Genomic DNA, 18,063 nt, shown 5'->3' on the forward strand with positions numbered 1-18,063 from the left:
AAAAAAAAAAAAAAAAGAAAGAGAAAAAATTAAATGCATATGTGCACATATCACATGATATCACTTTCCTGCTGATACTGTGGTACCCTGACAGAAGCTGGAACCACAGGAGGAAACTGGGTGAGAGAGAGAAAAGGAACTCCGGTCTTTGCAAGCACTGTAAAATAGAAGTGCTTGAAAATATAAGTTTAAAGAACTACAAATGTATATTTCACTTAACAAAGCACTGTTTTGAAATTTTATCTTAGTTGTAGTCATATGTATATGTGTGTATTCTCTATAGTTCTGCGCGTTACTGTAGTGTCTACCCAGGGCAGAAGCTGTGTTCCGGGATTCCCCTGGGGCTGGAGCTGCAAGCAGCTGTGAGCAGCTTTATAGGATGCTGGGCACGGAATTCCTCTGAAAGAGCATGTGCTCCCAACCACTGAGCCATCTCCGGAGTCCCCTTTAAAAAGAGTTCTACCTACAAAATCACATTAGGGACAAAATAGATGTAATTCCTATTCTTAAGGAATATGATATTATTTTAAAGGAAAATGAGTTTTCTAGATTCGAGGGGAACAAATGAGCCACGGACTGAAATGCTGTTAGTAAGCACACATGCTGCCCACCACACACATATTTATTTATTACTTATTCATTCACTCATTCATTCATTCATTTGTTCATTCATTCATTTTTTAGAATCAAAGTATCAGTCACCTCATTTATTTACCTATTCATTCATTCATTCATTCATTCATTCATTCATTCATTCGCTCATTCATTCTCAGAATCAAGGTATCAGTCATCATGGTGCACCAGTCTGGCCTTACCTCATCTCACAATCCTCCCGCCCAGTACTCACGAGAGCTAGGTATGGAGTTGTGCCACTTCTAAATAGTTTACTTTGGTTGTGGTTTGTCCACATTTAATATCTACTAAGCCCGTGAAAGACAAGTTGTTATATTTGTGGTCCTGGGAACTGGTCCCAAGACTTCCTGCATGCTAGTCAAGCACTCTTGAGCTGAGCTACAATGTCAGACTCCGCTCACTGTTCCTCGTGAGAAAGCACGGCAATCAGTCCTCCGGACTCGCCCTGCCCGTTGGGCCTTGCATTTGTGATCCCCCTGTCCCAGCTTCCCGAGACCCTGAGGTGGCAGGCCTTCGCCACAGGGTCAGAACAGGCGGCAAGGACTCCCAGAGCTGCCTCTACTAAGTTACATAGTCAGTCAGTAGAGTACTCACCTCAGCACCATGGGCTCCAAGGCCTGGGAGGCTAACCGTTCAAACATGCGCTGTAGGGGTGGGTGCAGGGAGTGGTCCTCATCAGCCAGCGCTGCGCCGCACCTCTGCAGCAGCCGTGCATGAAGACCCGCTTCACACATGACCTGCTGGTTCCTCTCCGTGTGCACGAGCGATTGTAAAATGTTGGCCACGGCAAGTTGAAGGTCCAAAGCATGCTAAAGTTGGCAAGGTTAACAAAGAGATGTGTGTCACCAGGGCATCCTTAGCAACATAGGTTCTGCCGACAAGAAGCACCACTTCTAACATGAAACATGTTGCCTGAAAACATATTCACACCATAGAAACTGCAGGTGTCAAGTCTGCTTTTCTTTTTAAGACAGGGCTTCACTACGTAGCCAGAAACTTCATATGCAGACCAGGCCGGCCTTGAACTTAGAGAATGGTCTACCTTTGCCTTCCAAGTGTTGGTATTATAGCTGTGGGCCACCTTATCTGAAGTGTAAAGTCGTTTTCACAGTGGTAGGTAACTAGCTTTAAGCAAGTTGGCCAGTCACATTTGTGACGCTTTGGGGCTTAGAAACCATATAACATTTTAACAAAGATAGTTACCCCAACTGTAAGCACCCCAAACTTCTCGGTGTTCCACAACAGAATGGATCAATGGGCTCACTGAGGTGTCTGCAAACACGTTTCCTTCTGTATCACCTCTGAGCCACTGCCAGCACTGAGCAGGACTCTCGGGGGAAACAAAGTCTCAGACCAGAAGCAACCACCGGGGCCCTACTGGTGACACATCAACTGTATTCAAAACCAGACCAGGTACCTGGAAGGCCTGGCTCAAAGAGAGATCTCCTACTGTGGATGTAACAGGCCAGCTACATTGCCTGCTCTTCCCGGTCCTTACTCCACAGGAAAACACAACTCCCTTCATTCACTAAACAGAGAGCTACCAAGACGCAGCTTACTTCTGGCTGTGTCACTGAGCCCACAGAGGCCAGCAGGTCGAGCATGGCTAACATGGCTCCAGGGTGGATAATGACAGCATCGGAGCTCTGCAGAGGTGAGCTTGTCACCTGAAGCTTCAGGTCAGTGACGTTTTTCGAAGGATACACCGGGGGAGTTGAGACGCAATGAAATGCATGCCTACAATAAATAAATAAATAAATAAATAAATAAATAAATAAATAAATAAATAATACTTATTTAAAACCTGCTCAAAACCACATTCATCATTCATTTTCTTCATCTCCTCTTACTTCTAAACACTGATATGCAAAAGCCTTGAAACTCAGGGAGTTACAAAAGACCTGTTGGGTGAGGGGTTTATAAAAGCGAAACAATGTATCACCAGCTCACCTGGAGACAACTGATCAATTCCTGGTTCACACCATCCGTATTATATACTCTTTAGGCTGTTTCATTAAACACTGCTACTTCCATTGGAACATATTTTTTTAAAAACAGGTGAATGAGTGATTCAAAGCTCCAAGAAGATGACAGTTTAGATACTATCTGACTAAACTGCATCACTCAATGAGATTCCTTTGAAACGACCCTGTGGTTCTGATCATCTCTTGTCCCAAGGGCCACAGAGTCCTGGGCTAAAAAGATAATAAGCAGCCTTCCCTAGCAGAGGCAAGCGGCCGAGGGTTGGCTCAACTGGGAAGCCTTTGGTTTATCTAGAACTACATCTAGTCTGGGTGCCTCTCACTATTCCTGAGAGCACCCAGCCTTTATGAATTGAGAAGGCATGTTTTATACATGTTCCTATCAGATGCACCGTCTAGCCGTTCCCCGAGCAGGCACTTCCCCTCCCTTCACTGCTCTCCCCTGTCTACCTCATAGTATAGCTCAGGAGAGTGCAAGCTTTTGTAGGAACCCGGGAGAAGGTGCTGTAGGTACAGCCTGTGCATACTCATGCTCTGGTAGGTAGGTCTCAGCCTGATGCCAGCAGAGCTCTGGGCTGCCCTGTCCTTCCAGTCAGGGGTGGCTTAGAATCACAGATGCCTTACATCAGTGACTTTGTAAAAGAACTGGCACGGCCATGTTCTCAGAAAAACATACTATCCTCTGTTTTACAGAAATTCTAGGAGAGCATTCAGCCGTACATGTGCTCTCCTTGATTGTTTAAGTCAGCAAGCCTGTACCCATTCATGGTTTCAGTCTCTGGACTTGGCTGGTTCGCATTCAGAAAAATGTGACTTCTAAACCTATCAGGAAAGATCCCTGGGCTGGAATGATGGCTGGGAGATTAAGAGCACTTGTTGCTCTTGCAGAGGGCCCCAGTTCAGTTCCCAGCATCCACTTGGCAGCTTACAAGAATCTATAACTACAGATGCAACAATCTGGTGCCCTCTTGTGGCTACCAGGCAGTGCAGCAGACTCATACTTAATTCTAATATATATATATATATATATATATATATTTGGTCTTTTCGAGACAGGGTTTCTCTGTGTAGCTCTGGCTGTCCTGGAACTCAACTCTGTAGACCAGGCTGGTCTTGAACTCAGAAATCTGCCTGCCTCTGCTTCCTGAGTGCTGGGATTAAAGGCGTGTGCCACAAACGCCCGGCTATGAAAAGATTTCTAAGCATATCTTACTAACCGTACCTGACCTGTATTTGTTCCCTTTGTTCCTTATATATTTTATCCTTCTATATTTTTAAAAAGAGGTTTATATTTTTTTCTACAATGTCGCTGCGGTCCCCATCAACTGAAATTTAAAAACTCCATTGAAACATAAGAGCCAACCAAATTTGATGAAAGCAGATTTCAGCTATATATTTTACATACTTGCCTTTCTTTGAAACTTGTTTCCGAGTTAATAGTTGAACTCAAATTTTAATTTAGATCATGGTCATACTCAGGAAGATACCTTCCAGTGCTTAGAAATTAAACTCTTCATAAATACTATAGTAGCAAATTTCTAAAACCTTGTATGACAATTAGGTCATAATCAGATGCTTTTCAAACCAGAATAACACAACAAACATTTTTAAAAACATAAACAAGTTTTTGTTTTTTAAAAAATTAACTAATAAAATTAGGTGCATTTGACAGGACAGCAACAAGTCTTACCAATTAATAGGTGTGACCACTTTTTAAATTATGGATTATAGTAAATTCATTAAATAGTTAATTCATAAGCAAGGCCTGCTTAAAAACTGAATAAAATAACATTTCAGATATCAGCTAATATGATTGTTGTGGTCATTTGTAATTACTAGAAATTGATACTTAATATTCCAACTTAAATTTTTCATAAAGTTTCATTCCTGTTTTGGTGATACACAGCCAAACCGCCTACGTTGGTTGTATTAGATATCTCAAGGCCCAAGGCTGTGTGGAGTAACTAGTGGCTGCGGTCCTTCCCCACACAGATCTCCTCTGAATACTTCTGACTATTTTTCTGTTTGCTGTTGCTCAACTGTAGCTCTGTCCTGGTATTTCTCTTAAGTTGTAAACAATGGAAAAGTTGCGCCTTTCACTTTCCCAAATTCCGGGCTGGCTAGTTCTTCCTATTTTAAACATAGAGAAGAATCCAGGTTTTTCATGTAAGATGAGGGTCACAAGTGCAGACTTTGCCAGTGTCAGAATGTTCCACAGATTGAACAAACACAACACAAAACTGGCTCTGGCCTGTCATTTGCCAGCAAACCCCGTCTGTACTGCCAAGAGGAAGAGATGCCCATGAGCTGATGTCACTTGTTGAAGAGTTCTGGAAATAATGTGTCTACATGACTACAATTCTAATTTCAAAGCCTACTATATGTGGACGTGTGAGTAAATATGCTGTGTTATTTGCCTGATTATAACTCAGGAGGGGGCGACCTGACCTAAATGGTGACCTGTAACTGTTGATGTAGGCGCTGGGGATGTAGCTCAGGGGAGGATCCTCTCCTAGCATGTGAGAGTGGCCATCATTAATCCTGAGCAGTCAGGGGAGGCCGCGTTGATTTTAGCATGGACATGGTCAGGTGGCATCGGCTGTAAGACTGAGGGGGGATGCATGGGGATTGGGGCTCCTGACACGCGTTTGCTGCGTGAGGGACAACTTTTAATGGAGTCCAATCCCCAGTATCTCTACAGACAGCGGCACAGCAAACGATGAAAACACATTTCTGATTTAAACACGGAACTCTGTCAGTTATCATTTAAATAAGCCACTTTTCCAGAAAAGTTTTAAAGGAAATATATTCTTTAAACTGTCAATTTCTACTTTCTGAGTTTCAGTGAATATATATAAAGACTAAATGTTTAGGGACACAGCAAATTATAGGTTTTATCATTTATTATGTGGTCGTTTTAAGGTCAGGAGTTTTAGTAGTTTCAGCTACCTCATGAATATAATTCTTTCTCTAACATCTACTAATTTTTTTGAGGTCATAAACACAGTAATGTTCAAATTTACATGTCTTTTACCACACTCAATTTGCAACAGAAAGCTATGAGGTTGAATTAAAGTTATCTAATTAATTTACAGCTTGTTGAATTAAGCTCAATGCTTTAGGAGAAAATAATTCGGCATGCACAGACCCCTGTTTATATCACACAAAAAAAGAAAAAGTTACCTGAGGGTACGAATATGTTGAACAATGCTAATTTACTGAATGCTACTCATGATTAATTGTAATGAGATATAAGCCCCCATATAAATCTAAGACAAAAAATAAAAAGTACCCTCATATCCCAACGCCTGTTGCTATAGTGTTTACTTGGCCTGGGTATCCCCAAGGGATTAGGTCCTAGACCCTGGGGTGAGCCAACTCCATGTGTGCTCAACTTTCACTTATCAAATGGGACACATTCCCTTACCTAGGTTATTTATCATACCCTATACAATAGAAGTGGTTTTTAGACTGACTGTATCTGTCAGGCAGTAAGATGAAAAAGCTCATATGCACATTCCACGCAAACCAGACTTCCAATCTGAGGCCTTGTAAACTTTCTGACACAGAAATGAAGCACACAAAATATGATACTGTTGATACAATAACCACCATAATATTTGTTTTGTAATCTGAACAACTCCTCATTAGGGTGAAAACCACAACCTAACAGATTCTCAGAGTCACTCGTCACAAACCCCAAGTGGAGATGTGTGTATCAGGGTTAAGGAACTGCCCCCGTAGCCTGTGAGGACAGCAGAGGACAGAAGGGAGCATCCAATGCCACCCGTGCTGATTGGTCATGTTAGATGCAGGTTGTACGCAGACTCTGAAATGGATCTTAACTGTTCTTGGCCAATCAGTTGCTGGCTTGATTTTTTTTTTTTTTTAAATTTAATTTATAAAAGTTAGGTGTTTGATAAACTGGACCAGTTTATATACATTTGGTGTTTGATAAACATATACATTTTCATGGAATATATAAAGTAAAGACCTCAGGTTTTTTTTCCTTCCTCACTTTAAAACTTATGAGTTGACGTGTATCTGTAACACCCTCCTATTTCAACTGGTTAAAGCTGACTGAGAAAATAAACATTCCAGGGCTATGAAGATCACTTTGCAGCAACAGTAAAACCAAGAATGACCCCAACAATACCCAAGGAGAAAGGGGAAAGCGGCCCCTGTAATGAGGCACCGAGGCCACCTGGTTCCTCATCCTTGAGGGGAACAGTTATTTGCACACTGCAGCGTAGGGCAGTGGTCTCGGAGAAGCTTCTCTGTGCACGGCTTCCTGGCGTGTATTCGTGCTGTGTGAGCAGGATGCTATGATTTCTCGTGTATGAAGGAGCGCAGGCGTACATCCGGGTGATGTGTGGGGAGGTCAGAGCGCACCCTCAGGCAGCTTTCCCTGTTTGAGCCAGGGTCTCTTTCTTGTTTACCACTGTGCGTGCTAAGCTGGTGGCCCACCACTCTCTGGACAGTCTCCCATCACTGTTCCACTTCTCCCCTCTAAGCCCTGGGATGACGGACACTTGCTTTACGAGCACTTCACCACTGAGCCATCGCCCCACCTGGGACAGTATCCTTAATAGAAGGTATGCCTGCTCTACAGATGAGAACAATAGTGAAAACTAAGTAATAAGGATAAAGGAAAAATTCTGCATGCCCCCATATTCCTATAGAAGAAACACATTTTATTTCTATCAACATACTCTAGGGAAACCAGTAATCTCAAGACCTGAGTATACTTTTCTTTTCTTTTTTTTTTTAAGGTCCCAAAGCAAACCTAAGCAAGAGCCCTGTGTCCCAAAGCACACTCACTACATCAGCACATAAGCAGGCGGAGGAAACCATGGCAACGCGGAATGACTTCTTGTGTGAGATCAGTACCTTTTCCTGGACAAAGCTGGTGTTCCCCAGGGAGAGGGGAGAGAAGACTCACTTGTCAGGCAAGGAGGGATCTGCTCTGCATGACTACAGACGACAAAACAGACATGGGTTAGAGGTTAGGAGGGAGCACCGCCAGCAGCCGGTTAGATTCACGGGAGACGCGGGGTCAGGGTCATGAGAAACATCTTCCATATTCTGCAGGAGCGGGGACCCCAAGCACAGCACACACACCGACTAAAGCAGGAAAGGCTGCCAGAGGCAGAAGCCACTCCGTTCCTACCAGTGTTAACATGGACCTTGTTATACCGACAAAGCTAATGGGTGTTAACTGGGGTCAGCAGCCAAGAGGGGGAAAGAAGCAGTCTACACGCATCCACACAGCTCATCCCTTCAGTACACTGGGTCTACACAGCAGCCTGCTTCCCGTAAGCGAGAAACAATTTAGAGTATCTCCTGTCACTTGGTCTCTTTGTGGTTGAGATGGAAAAAAAAAAAAATCAACTTATTGTATGAAAGAGAAGTGGAGACTATTAAAAATGACAATGTTCAAGCTGGAGAAGCCAGAACATGACTACATTATTTTCAAAGCGGAAAATTAATTGAAAACATAGTCAAGGCGATGAAAATAAATGACCCTGGGTAAAGTAGCTCTCCTGGGCAGAGCCCAATTCCTCCATCACAGAATGCGTCACCTTACATTGCAAATATTCACGTGCACGTTACCCATGAATAATGACTAGGACCCTGATGGTACGGGCCCAAATGCACAGTGACCTGGCGTGCGGCAAGCACTTGTTTCCTGAAGGACTGGGAAAACGATTCTGATGGACACTTGCCTGGGATGCCCCAGTACCGCATGTCTCTTAGGGAGGCATGCCATCTCTCAAGGACTGTGAAAGTGTGACAGGCTATGTGCAATCACCTGGCAATACGTATCATCATAACCATGTTCTCCGGTGGATGACCAGGATGAACACGCTCACACACACCTAGTGTTCTCTGAGATTAAAGAACAATACTCATGGCACAAAAGAAAATGTCCTAGATGCTGTTCTGTTACGTGCAACAGGCGCGAATTGAACGCGCATTTACTCAAACACAGGCTCCTGCACTGCAAACTCCACGCCCGGGCGAGGCCAGGAAGGGTCCCGAGCCGAGTGATCGACCTCAAGAAAATAGAAGATTCATGGGTTTCACCTTCCTTCCAGTTAACCAGAGTCTAACGCTAAGGCGGTGCTGAGCACACCCTGCAATTCAGAAGGCAAAGCAGGCCCATACCTGTCGAAGGAATCTGTGGCCACTTTGTAGAGATAGATAAAGAGTTTACTGCAGTGCCGCAGGGTCGGTGACACAGAGTCCACGGACACCGCCCCTTCCTCCAGCAGTCTCTGGAAAGGCTGTGTGTTTGACGGGAAGACATTCACGGCACTTATTTTCCTGAGGTCTGAGAAGCAGCCAAGAAACCGGACAGCGTCCGCCAGCTTTTCATACTGGATCTCGGTCTTGAAGAAGTGCGAGTTGGCTGGCTCGTAGCGCAGGGCTGCCGTCAGTGTGCAGAACACAGTGTGCAGGAGCTCGAACACCTGATTCTGGTTCACTTTCTCCCAGCCGTTCTTGGGAGGGGAGCTCAACGACCTCTCCATGGCAACGAGCAAGGATGTAATGTACACAAACCCTCCAACTTTCCTGAAGACTGTTCTGGAACGGTGGCTTTCTCGAAGGACAGACAGCAGGGCCTGCAATGAGAGAGAAGGGAAACCAGGCAAATACATAGTGTGACATCACAGGACCACGAGAGCTTGGGACTGCAAGTGGTTATCAGATGGGTTATTCTAAGGGGGAAGACGAGGAAGGGCAGCTGAGACCCAAGGGAGGGCTCTGATTTAGACACAGTTTCTCAGGAGACTTAGAAGTCTGTCCCTCTAGAAAGAATCAGAACCTGAGGTGGACAAAAGGGCCCCGCCCCAGGTCAGCCATCTGACCTAATAACCACAGTGAAAGCAAGCCATTCTGTCACCCACTCGATATCGCCTGATTTAAGTGTGCAAGGCACTACCACTAGGCACCCTCCCACTCTGCCTCCCGTAGTTGCTCAACAGTGCGGTGTGTTATGTGAGGCAGAGGTTTCTTATCCAAAAGCCTTAGGTCCAGGAAGACCTGTTTTCAGAGTACACATGCAACAACATACCTTAGACTGAACAGAAAATGTGTGTGTGTGTGTGTGTGTGTGTGCGCGCGCGTGTGTGTACGTGTGTGTGCGTGTGTACATGCGTGTGTGCGTGCGTGTGCGAGTGTGTGTGTATGCGTGTGTGTGTGTATGCGTGTGTGTGTGTGTGTGTGTGTGTGTGTGCATGTGCGGGCGCGTGTGTGCGTGTGTGCGTGTGTGTGTTTAAATACTTTTATGTATGACACAAAGCTCTACCATAGGGGATTCTCTACATGGGACAGCATATCAGAAAGCTCTAGGATTTGAGGCTGGAGTGATGACTCAGCAATTATGAGCATGGGCTGCTCTTACAGAGGATCCAGCTTTAGTCCCCAGCGCTACACAGGGGAGTCCCAGCTGTCTGTAACCAGGGGATCTAACATCCTTCCTCTTTCGGCCTCATAGGCACGTGGTGCACAGGCATCTATGCACGCAAACACCAAATGTTTCTTAAGTTTTAGAGTTTGGAGTTCCTTTAAATTTTAGATTTTCAAAATGGCTGTTCAACCACCACCACCACCATTGCGTGAGGAACTAAGGACACATTTTTAAAAGTTATCAAGGATTCTACACTCAGTTAAATGAATGGTCAGGGGAGAGTTTAAGCTTAGGAAATTCCAGTTCCCAAAATGCATCTAACCAAGATGTCGTTTGTCCTGCTCTGTGGCCTGACATCTGTCGACCATTCTTATGACACCATCACTGTGCTGGTCTGTCTTAATCTCAGCAGCTGTGGTATTTCTGAAGGCCATTCTCTTCAAATCTTACATGTTTCTAAGGGAAGACAAACACCGGGAAAGGCCATGCGCTAATACAGGCTATAACTGCATATAGTATATGTAACCATCTGGGAAAGGTCATGTGCTAACATAGGCTATAACTGCATAGAGTATATGTAACCATCTGGGAAAGGCCATGCGCTAACATTGGCTATAACTGCATATAGTATATGTAACCATCTGGGAAAGGCCATGCGCTAACATAGGCTATAACCTCACACACTGCATGCAACCATCCGGGAAAGGTTATGTGCTAATACAGATATAACTGCATATACTATATGCAGCTGTCCATCTGACACACACCACTTCAACAATGATAAAGACTTCTCTATATACTAAAACTTAGTTATTTTAAAAGAAACTATATAAGCTGTACATATTACTAAAACACCTAGTATGTTCCTTCCACTCTTTTGCTTGGAATTTCCATTTTAAAAAGTATCTTATTTGGTAGCAACAGCATTTCTTTGTTCTCAAGTTTAGTAAATTATATTCTTAACAATTATAATTCATGTTAAGACATTCCAACAGTATAAAAATCTTAAGGTTATGATAGGGAGTGGATGCAGATCAGAGTCAGAATGCCGGGATTCCAACTCTGGCTCCAACAGTAAACTGCATTATCAGCATTTACTCAGCCTGCCGGTGTCATAGCTTTCAGTAAGTATGACAGAGATAATTAGAACTCTCTAAACACATACACACACAGTTTTGTAAAGTCGTTGGCACATAAAGCTATCACTATTTTAAAGACACTAGGACAAAATGTAACAAGTACATGTCATGTGTAACTTTAACAACAAGGACACAAGAAAGGACTCTACTGTGAACACTGTCCTGTCACAGGCCTGGGGGCACAGCCCACTACACACTGAGGTTAGCATACATTTCCCTAAGGAAGTGGCTGTGTGCTGAAGATGGAAATCGTATTTAGAAATCATGGATCAGTAAGTTAATGAGAGCACAAGGATTTTAATGACTCTTCTGACGTAGGCAGAGGTTTCTAGAGAAAGCCCATGAGAGTTTGAACTTTGTTACTCACACTGCAGAAGTTAAAAAGCACAATACTGTGGGCAGTCTGACCATGTCCTCCACCCACTAGACTCACACTTCAATGTCTAATCAAGCTACGCTTCACGTTATAGTGTCTAAAACGCAGGGAGGGCCTGGGGGCGGGGTCTCTCTAGCATAGCCAAGGAACTGCAAGAGAATAAGTCAAACTGAATGAGTAAACTGTCACAGGGGCACAAAGAGCACCTATCTTATCAGCAAAGAGGCTTATGTGAGTGGATGCCTGAGAAATGTGCACACAGGGAGCTGTGTTAGCTGCTGTGAAAATTAAGATATTTTCTCTTGAACTTAGAGAAACAGTTTCAAATGCCACTCAATATTCTTGTACACTCTTCCTTGCTTGAGTCACCAAAACTCACAGGGAAACAAATTAAAAAGAAAGATGTTTAACTTGAGTTAGCTCTGGAAATGTCTCACTTGACAGTGGCAGTTATGTCAGCAACTCGAGAAGATACACGTGTGTAAGTCCTAGGAGGCAGGATGGCACAGCAGAGAGTGCGTGTAGAGCCCCCCCCCCCAGGAACACAGCCAAACTCACACTGCCTTCCTCCTCTGCAGATCAGTGCACTAACTGCTCTGAAAGCTTGCTATGGCATGAGGCAATCAAGGGACACGTTAAAGGAGACCGTTAGATATTTCCTAGGGTCTACTACAAACACGGAAATGATAAACATGTATATGCTGCACAACGTAACATGTTTCACATCTGTGTAACATTGGATGGTGGGAACCTTACAGATGATATAGTCATTCCTCATGATTCCAATGAGCCAGGACAAATGTTCCAAAGGTCATTCCCTAGAAGGACCTTAGACATGGAAAGACAAACTCCAAATGCATATAGCTGTGGAGGCTTTGTTATTTTGGATTTTTTAAAAATTTCTCTTTGGTAGGCTGCAGGTTCAGCAGTTAAAAGCATGAGCACTGCTCTTACAGATGCCCAGAGTCTGATTCCTGGCCCTCCCGTTCCCCTAAAACTCCAGCTCCATGGGATCTTAGGTCTCTGCCCTTCACTGGCACAAGTTACACTCACACATGGAAAACACCCAAACACACAACTTAAAACAGTGATAAAGAATGTCCTTAGCCGGGCATTGGTGGCACATGCCTTTAATCCCAGCACTTGGGAGGCAGAGGCAGGTGGATTTCTGAGTTCGAGGCCAGCCTGGTCTACAAAGTGAGTTCCAGGACAGCCAGGGCAATACAGAGAAACCTGTCTCGAAAAACCAAAAAAAAAAAAAAAAAGAATGTCCTTGTTGTGTTCTTTTTTCTTTTTTTTTTAAGATTTATTTTTTTTATTATATGAGTACATTGTAGCTGTCTTCAGACACACCAGAGGAGGGCGTCAGATCTCATTACAGATGGTTGTGAGCCACCATGTGGTTGCTGGGATTGAACTCAGGACCTTCAGAAGAGCAGTCAGTGTTCTTAACCACTGAGCCATTTCTCCAAGCCCCAAGAATGTCCTTGTTGAAACTAAGTCCATTTAATTTCAAAAGGACCCCCGGATTTTATCAGTAAGGAAGCAGACATATTTGTCAACTGTACCCTTAAGATGTCGGTCTTCAGCTGCAGCTCGGTGGGTGGGGCTGAATGCATGAGCCCCAGGAGAGTACCCATGTCGTCCTCCCCATTGGGAGAGAGCACCAGTTGCTGGATGGTCATCAGGGCGTGCTGCCGGCACTGTGGGTATTTCACTATATTGTGGGCACACCTTGCACCGCCAAACTCTCGGAATATTCCTAAAGGAGGAATCAAAGGTTAGAACATCCAGGGTGAGTCAGGTCTATTAAACCTCAACTGCTTCTGTAGGTACAGGAAATTCAAAAAGCTGACACACCTATTTTACTTTTTACATTACAATGTAACCGATGCACTGTAGGACTCATACACAGACACTTTCTATCCTTTTAACATACAATGAGTACTCTGATACAGTCACCATGCCATTACTGCCTGTGTCTACCAGGCTGACTCAAACTCATGGAGATCTGTCTGTCTCGGCCCCCTAGGTGCTAGGGTGCTAGGTTTAAAATTTTGTTGTGTCACACCTATGAGCCACAGCTATGAAGAAGTATTTTAGAAATAATTTATAAGGCAATTATAAAGAATACACAACATAACTTTATAACATGAATCTAAAAGAAAAAATACTATACGAAACAATAAACTGTTTTAAGACAGTAACAGTGTTATAGGTTTCGCTGGGAAGTTCTAAACAGGCCAAAATGTCTCATTTTCCGGGTATGACTATCCCATTGCTGGAATGATTGCCATTACTGAACTGTTGGGGACCTGATTTAATGGATTCCCAAGTTGCATGGGAATTCCCACATTTGCTTGTAAAATGCTGAAGGTCCTTGTGTCCCCAACTGGTTTTTGATCCTCCAATAGAGAGCCAATGGCCAATGGCTGGGTAGAAGGGGGGAGGGGGGGTGGAACCTTTATAGGTGCATGGGCTAGGAACTGGGAGAGAGGAAGAGGGGGAATCACCATGACTGGAGGGCAGAGGGATGAGACCTAAGAGCTGCGGGAGAGAAAGACATCCAGCCATGTAAGAATTCAGGTAAGTGGTCCTCAGGGCCATTCCCCCATAGGACCTGGGGCAGTTGGGCGGGAGCTAGTTAGGCTAGCATCGAGGAGATGTAAAGATGCCTGCCCAGTTATTAAGCTAGTCAGGGCATATCAGAATTAACTAACGTGTGTGTGTGTTTTAAGAATCCAAAGAGCTATTGGGTGGGTGCAGCACCCACTGAGAGCACCAAGAGTTAGCAAACTCTCTGCAACACTGAACAACTGTACCATTACTAAAATGACTGCAACATTACTGAATGACCGTACTATTACTAAACAACTGTAAAATTACTGAATGACCACTATTACTGAACGGCTGTACCATTATTTAATGGCTGTACCATTACTAAATGGCTGTGCCATTCCTGAATGACTGTACCATTCCTGAATGACCACCATTACTGAACCACTGTGCCATTCCTGAACAGCTGTACCATCCCTGAATGACTGTTTCTCCTTTAATAGCAGAAACTGTAGCAGCCAGGCAGAGCCACTCCTGGAGTTCTGGCCCGAGGCTTGTCTGCTCACCTGCATTTGTGTTGGACCCTTGAAGCAGCACGGTTAAGGCCTCCATCACCAACAGAGCCAAGTGTTTTTGGTCTTCAACTGAACTATTGTTTCTTGAGTCCCCTAGAAAATAGGTTCAAAGATCCAAATCGTAAAAGCATTTTTTTTTTTTTTTTTTGGCCAGTTCCACTTGAATTATTAATTCTCCTTATTGTGGCTTTCACATTTACTTTCCCCACTATCACACATGCTAATAGCATACCCTTTGAAATAACACATGCCCAGCACCTGCCCAAAATATGTTCAAATTGATGTGAACAGATTTTTATTTTAGTGTGGGAGGAGCTAATTATGTCACAAACATTCTCAATGAAAACGGCAAACCCAGTTAAACTGATCCCTCTCACGGATTCTAACCAGAGAGGCCAAGTGGAGAATTCTCAAGTACAAAAGGAAGTTGCTCATGAATCAGCTGTCTATTTAACAGGCATTAACTCACAATGTAAAGCTTCATAATGGCTAGATATAGAAGTACCTTTATCATATTTATCAAAACGGCGCCCAATGATGTTTATGAAGCATCCCTCAATGGACATATTTGTCTCAAAATTTACTGAAAAGTATTTTCAGATACCCACATTTAATTGTACTTAATTATAAAAAGTAATTAACACAAGTCACGACAACCATACATACCTTCCCCTTACTTTGAACCCTATTCCACTACTGTAACATAATTCTGGGTGCCCCTTACCTAACTCCCTAACAACAGGTGAAGAAAAAGTTAATGTTGGAGACACTGGCTAAAACACATCACACTCACAGACAACAGGAGCTCGTTCCTAGGGCAGCCCAGGCACGCCCCAGCCCCAGCGCCTCCCTGACCGGCTTCCCAACCCGAGCATCGACTGGGGAAGTGGTTACCTTGCTCACTGAGTGCCTGAGCTGGATCCTTCAGGAGGGCAGCATACTTATGCAGAAGGTTTACCATGACCTCCAGCAGGCCCACCTCCCTGAAGACATCTTTAAATATGTAGTCGTGCCTTGTAAACTTCAGGAGGGTTTTCATTGCAATGATGCTACAGTGGTAAGAAGAGCCGGACTTTAACAGGATGCTGACGCTAATGAGTTCTTTACAGGGGATATAATTCAGGCTAAAAACAACAAACTCCAGCATCTCGAAGTATTTGTTCTGTACTTCCGGGAGTTTAGAGATCTTCTCTGCAAACTGTGATAGGGTATGCTGGGACTCCAGGATGAAGTAATTAGCGTTGTCGGCCATGTAAATGTTTGTGATGGCGTCGAGGATGATTTGGGCAAGGAAGTTGGTCTTTGCTTTTAAAAACGCATTCTGGAGAACTGCAAAGGCCTGGATGTTTCTTACACTGTGTCCTGAAACAGAAAGCAGGAACACACGTGGGTGCGCTGCCGTGTTTAATCACCGTAGAGCGCCTACGTCAACACACGGTGAGTGTCACCGCCTATATTTAGTATGACAGTGTACCATTTTCAGGTAAGGTGTTATTTTTCTTCATCAAGTTCAAATAACTAAAAATAAATAGAACTGCCAGGCGTGGTGGCGCACACCTTTAATCCCAGCACTCGGTAGGCAAAGGCAGGCGGATTTCTGAGTCCGAGGCCAGCCTGGTCTACAAAGTGAGTTCCAGGACAGTCAGGGCTACACAGAGAAACCCTGTCTCGAAAAAAACAAAAACAACAACAAAAATTAAATAGAACCAATCAAAGGTTTGAGGCATTGTTATGACTATTTTAAGAATACCATATCTTGACAGCTCAGTGCTTGAGAATGAAAATATATCACATATGTTCAGCAGTAACTCAGTTAGAAAAGAGGAAGCTTTTACCCAGCAGGCCATGGGTAAGGGGGACGTATGCCCATTCATGTTCCCCTGTGTAGTGGCGACACAGGGATTTTCACAAAATTTAACTTGGAAATCTGCTCAATTTTCAAGCTAAAATTGGAATTTATGTAAAAACATTTTTCTAAAACCCATGGTCATTAGGACTATCCTCAAACTTGATTTTTCAAACACATCAAATGAAACAGTTAAACATCTTCTGGCATGGGTTGTGTGAGAAATTTTAATAATGATGATTATAAATAAATTGCTATAGAAAGTTGGATTTGAAGTACAGTAAAAGAAGTGCTTTTCTATAAAAACCGTCACTGGGCTCACAATTATTGGCAGCATATAGAAAGTGACAAAATTGAATTAACATTGAACTTCACACAATAAACGAGATTTTAGAAAGCGAGGTAAATGCAAACTAGAAAGATTCACTATGCGTCAGAAAGTTGCTCAGAAACAGTGGCCAGCATAGATGTTTCTGAAAAAAAAAATAATTCAAAGTTCCCCAACTTTCAGTTCATGTATTAGTTCAGTTTTCATTTGTAACATACAAACACATTCATATCTGACTTCTTTAGAGAACATACTTTTACTATCCGTAGTCACCTAAAGATCTTAGACAGATAATGGGCATACAAAGCTAAGAATGCTGAACACCACTTCAAATACTTATTTGATTTACTGAAAAATCATTATTACTGTCATCAAGAAAACCAGCGAGTCAGGTGTGGCAGCCCAGCACTTGGGAGGCAAAGGCGGGCAGAGCTCGGTGACTTTGAAACTGGCTGCTTTATACAAACAAGCTGCAGGATGGACAGGGATACACAGTGAGACCCTGACTCAAAAACCAAAACAAGGAGAAAGAAAAGAAAAAAGACAATCCGCAGCAACCAATGCTGATGCGTTTGTGGGGGAAGAGGAACGCTGGCCACTGCCGGGAGGGACAGAGACTGCTGTACCCAACCATGGAAATCAACACGCCACTTCAAAACACCAGCAACAGCACCACTGTCATATGACCCATATGACCCCTGGGTCCATGCCTGAAGGACTCCAATCTGCACTCCACAGAGACTCTTGCACACCCATACTTACTGCCACTATCATTTTTCATATGTGAATACATGTGCATATGAGTACGTGTATGTATATAGATGATCATGCACTTGACTATGTGAGCCACAATATGTGTATGGAGGTCAGAGGACAACTGTTGCATGATATCTGATCACACCGTGAACCCCAGAACTGTGTTCTTTCCTGGGGAAACCTGTGTCTAGTTGTGGGGTGGCTCGGTCTTAGCATATACCTATAATCCCTCTGACTTGCATACAGACATGATCTAGTACACACCTTTAATTCCAAACGGTGAGGGTAAATTTGTAGAAGGAAGCATCATGGTTAAAAGTGATGTCTTAGTGAGTGGCAGACAAATCAGGTAAAGATCTGACAGAATAGCATATGACAACTCTCACAAGAAGAAGAGAGGAAAAAAGAGAGAGAGAGAGAGAGAGAGAGAGAGAGAGAGAGAGAGAGAGAGAGAGAGA

At 43.6% G+C, this 18,063-nt stretch overlaps 1 protein-coding gene across 1 annotated transcript in view; it reads right to left on the reverse strand.

Annotated features, from left to right (window-relative positions):
- Wdfy3 (WD repeat and FYVE domain containing 3) overlaps positions 1 to 18,063 on the reverse strand; it is a 227,846-nt gene that overhangs the window by 94,592 nt on the left and 115,191 nt on the right. The window contains exons 11-17 of the mRNA XM_029545025.1: positions 15,570 to 16,037; positions 14,667 to 14,768; positions 13,113 to 13,306; positions 8,784 to 9,241; positions 7,506 to 7,589; positions 2,193 to 2,370; positions 1,228 to 1,442 (exon numbers count right to left, since the gene is read on the reverse strand). Coding sequence (XP_029400885.1) covers positions 1,228 to 1,442; positions 2,193 to 2,370; positions 7,506 to 7,589; positions 8,784 to 9,241; positions 13,113 to 13,306; positions 14,667 to 14,768; positions 15,570 to 16,037 — 1,699 coding nt within the window. The remainder of the gene's footprint in view (positions 1 to 1,227; positions 1,443 to 2,192; positions 2,371 to 7,505; positions 7,590 to 8,783; positions 9,242 to 13,112; positions 13,307 to 14,666; positions 14,769 to 15,569; positions 16,038 to 18,063) is intronic.

The sequence above is a fragment of the Mus pahari genome, chromosome 13, assembly GCF_900095145.1.
Source record: "Mus pahari chromosome 13, PAHARI_EIJ_v1.1, whole genome shotgun sequence".
Classification (NCBI taxonomy): Eukaryota; Metazoa; Chordata; class Mammalia; order Rodentia; family Muridae; genus Mus; species Mus pahari.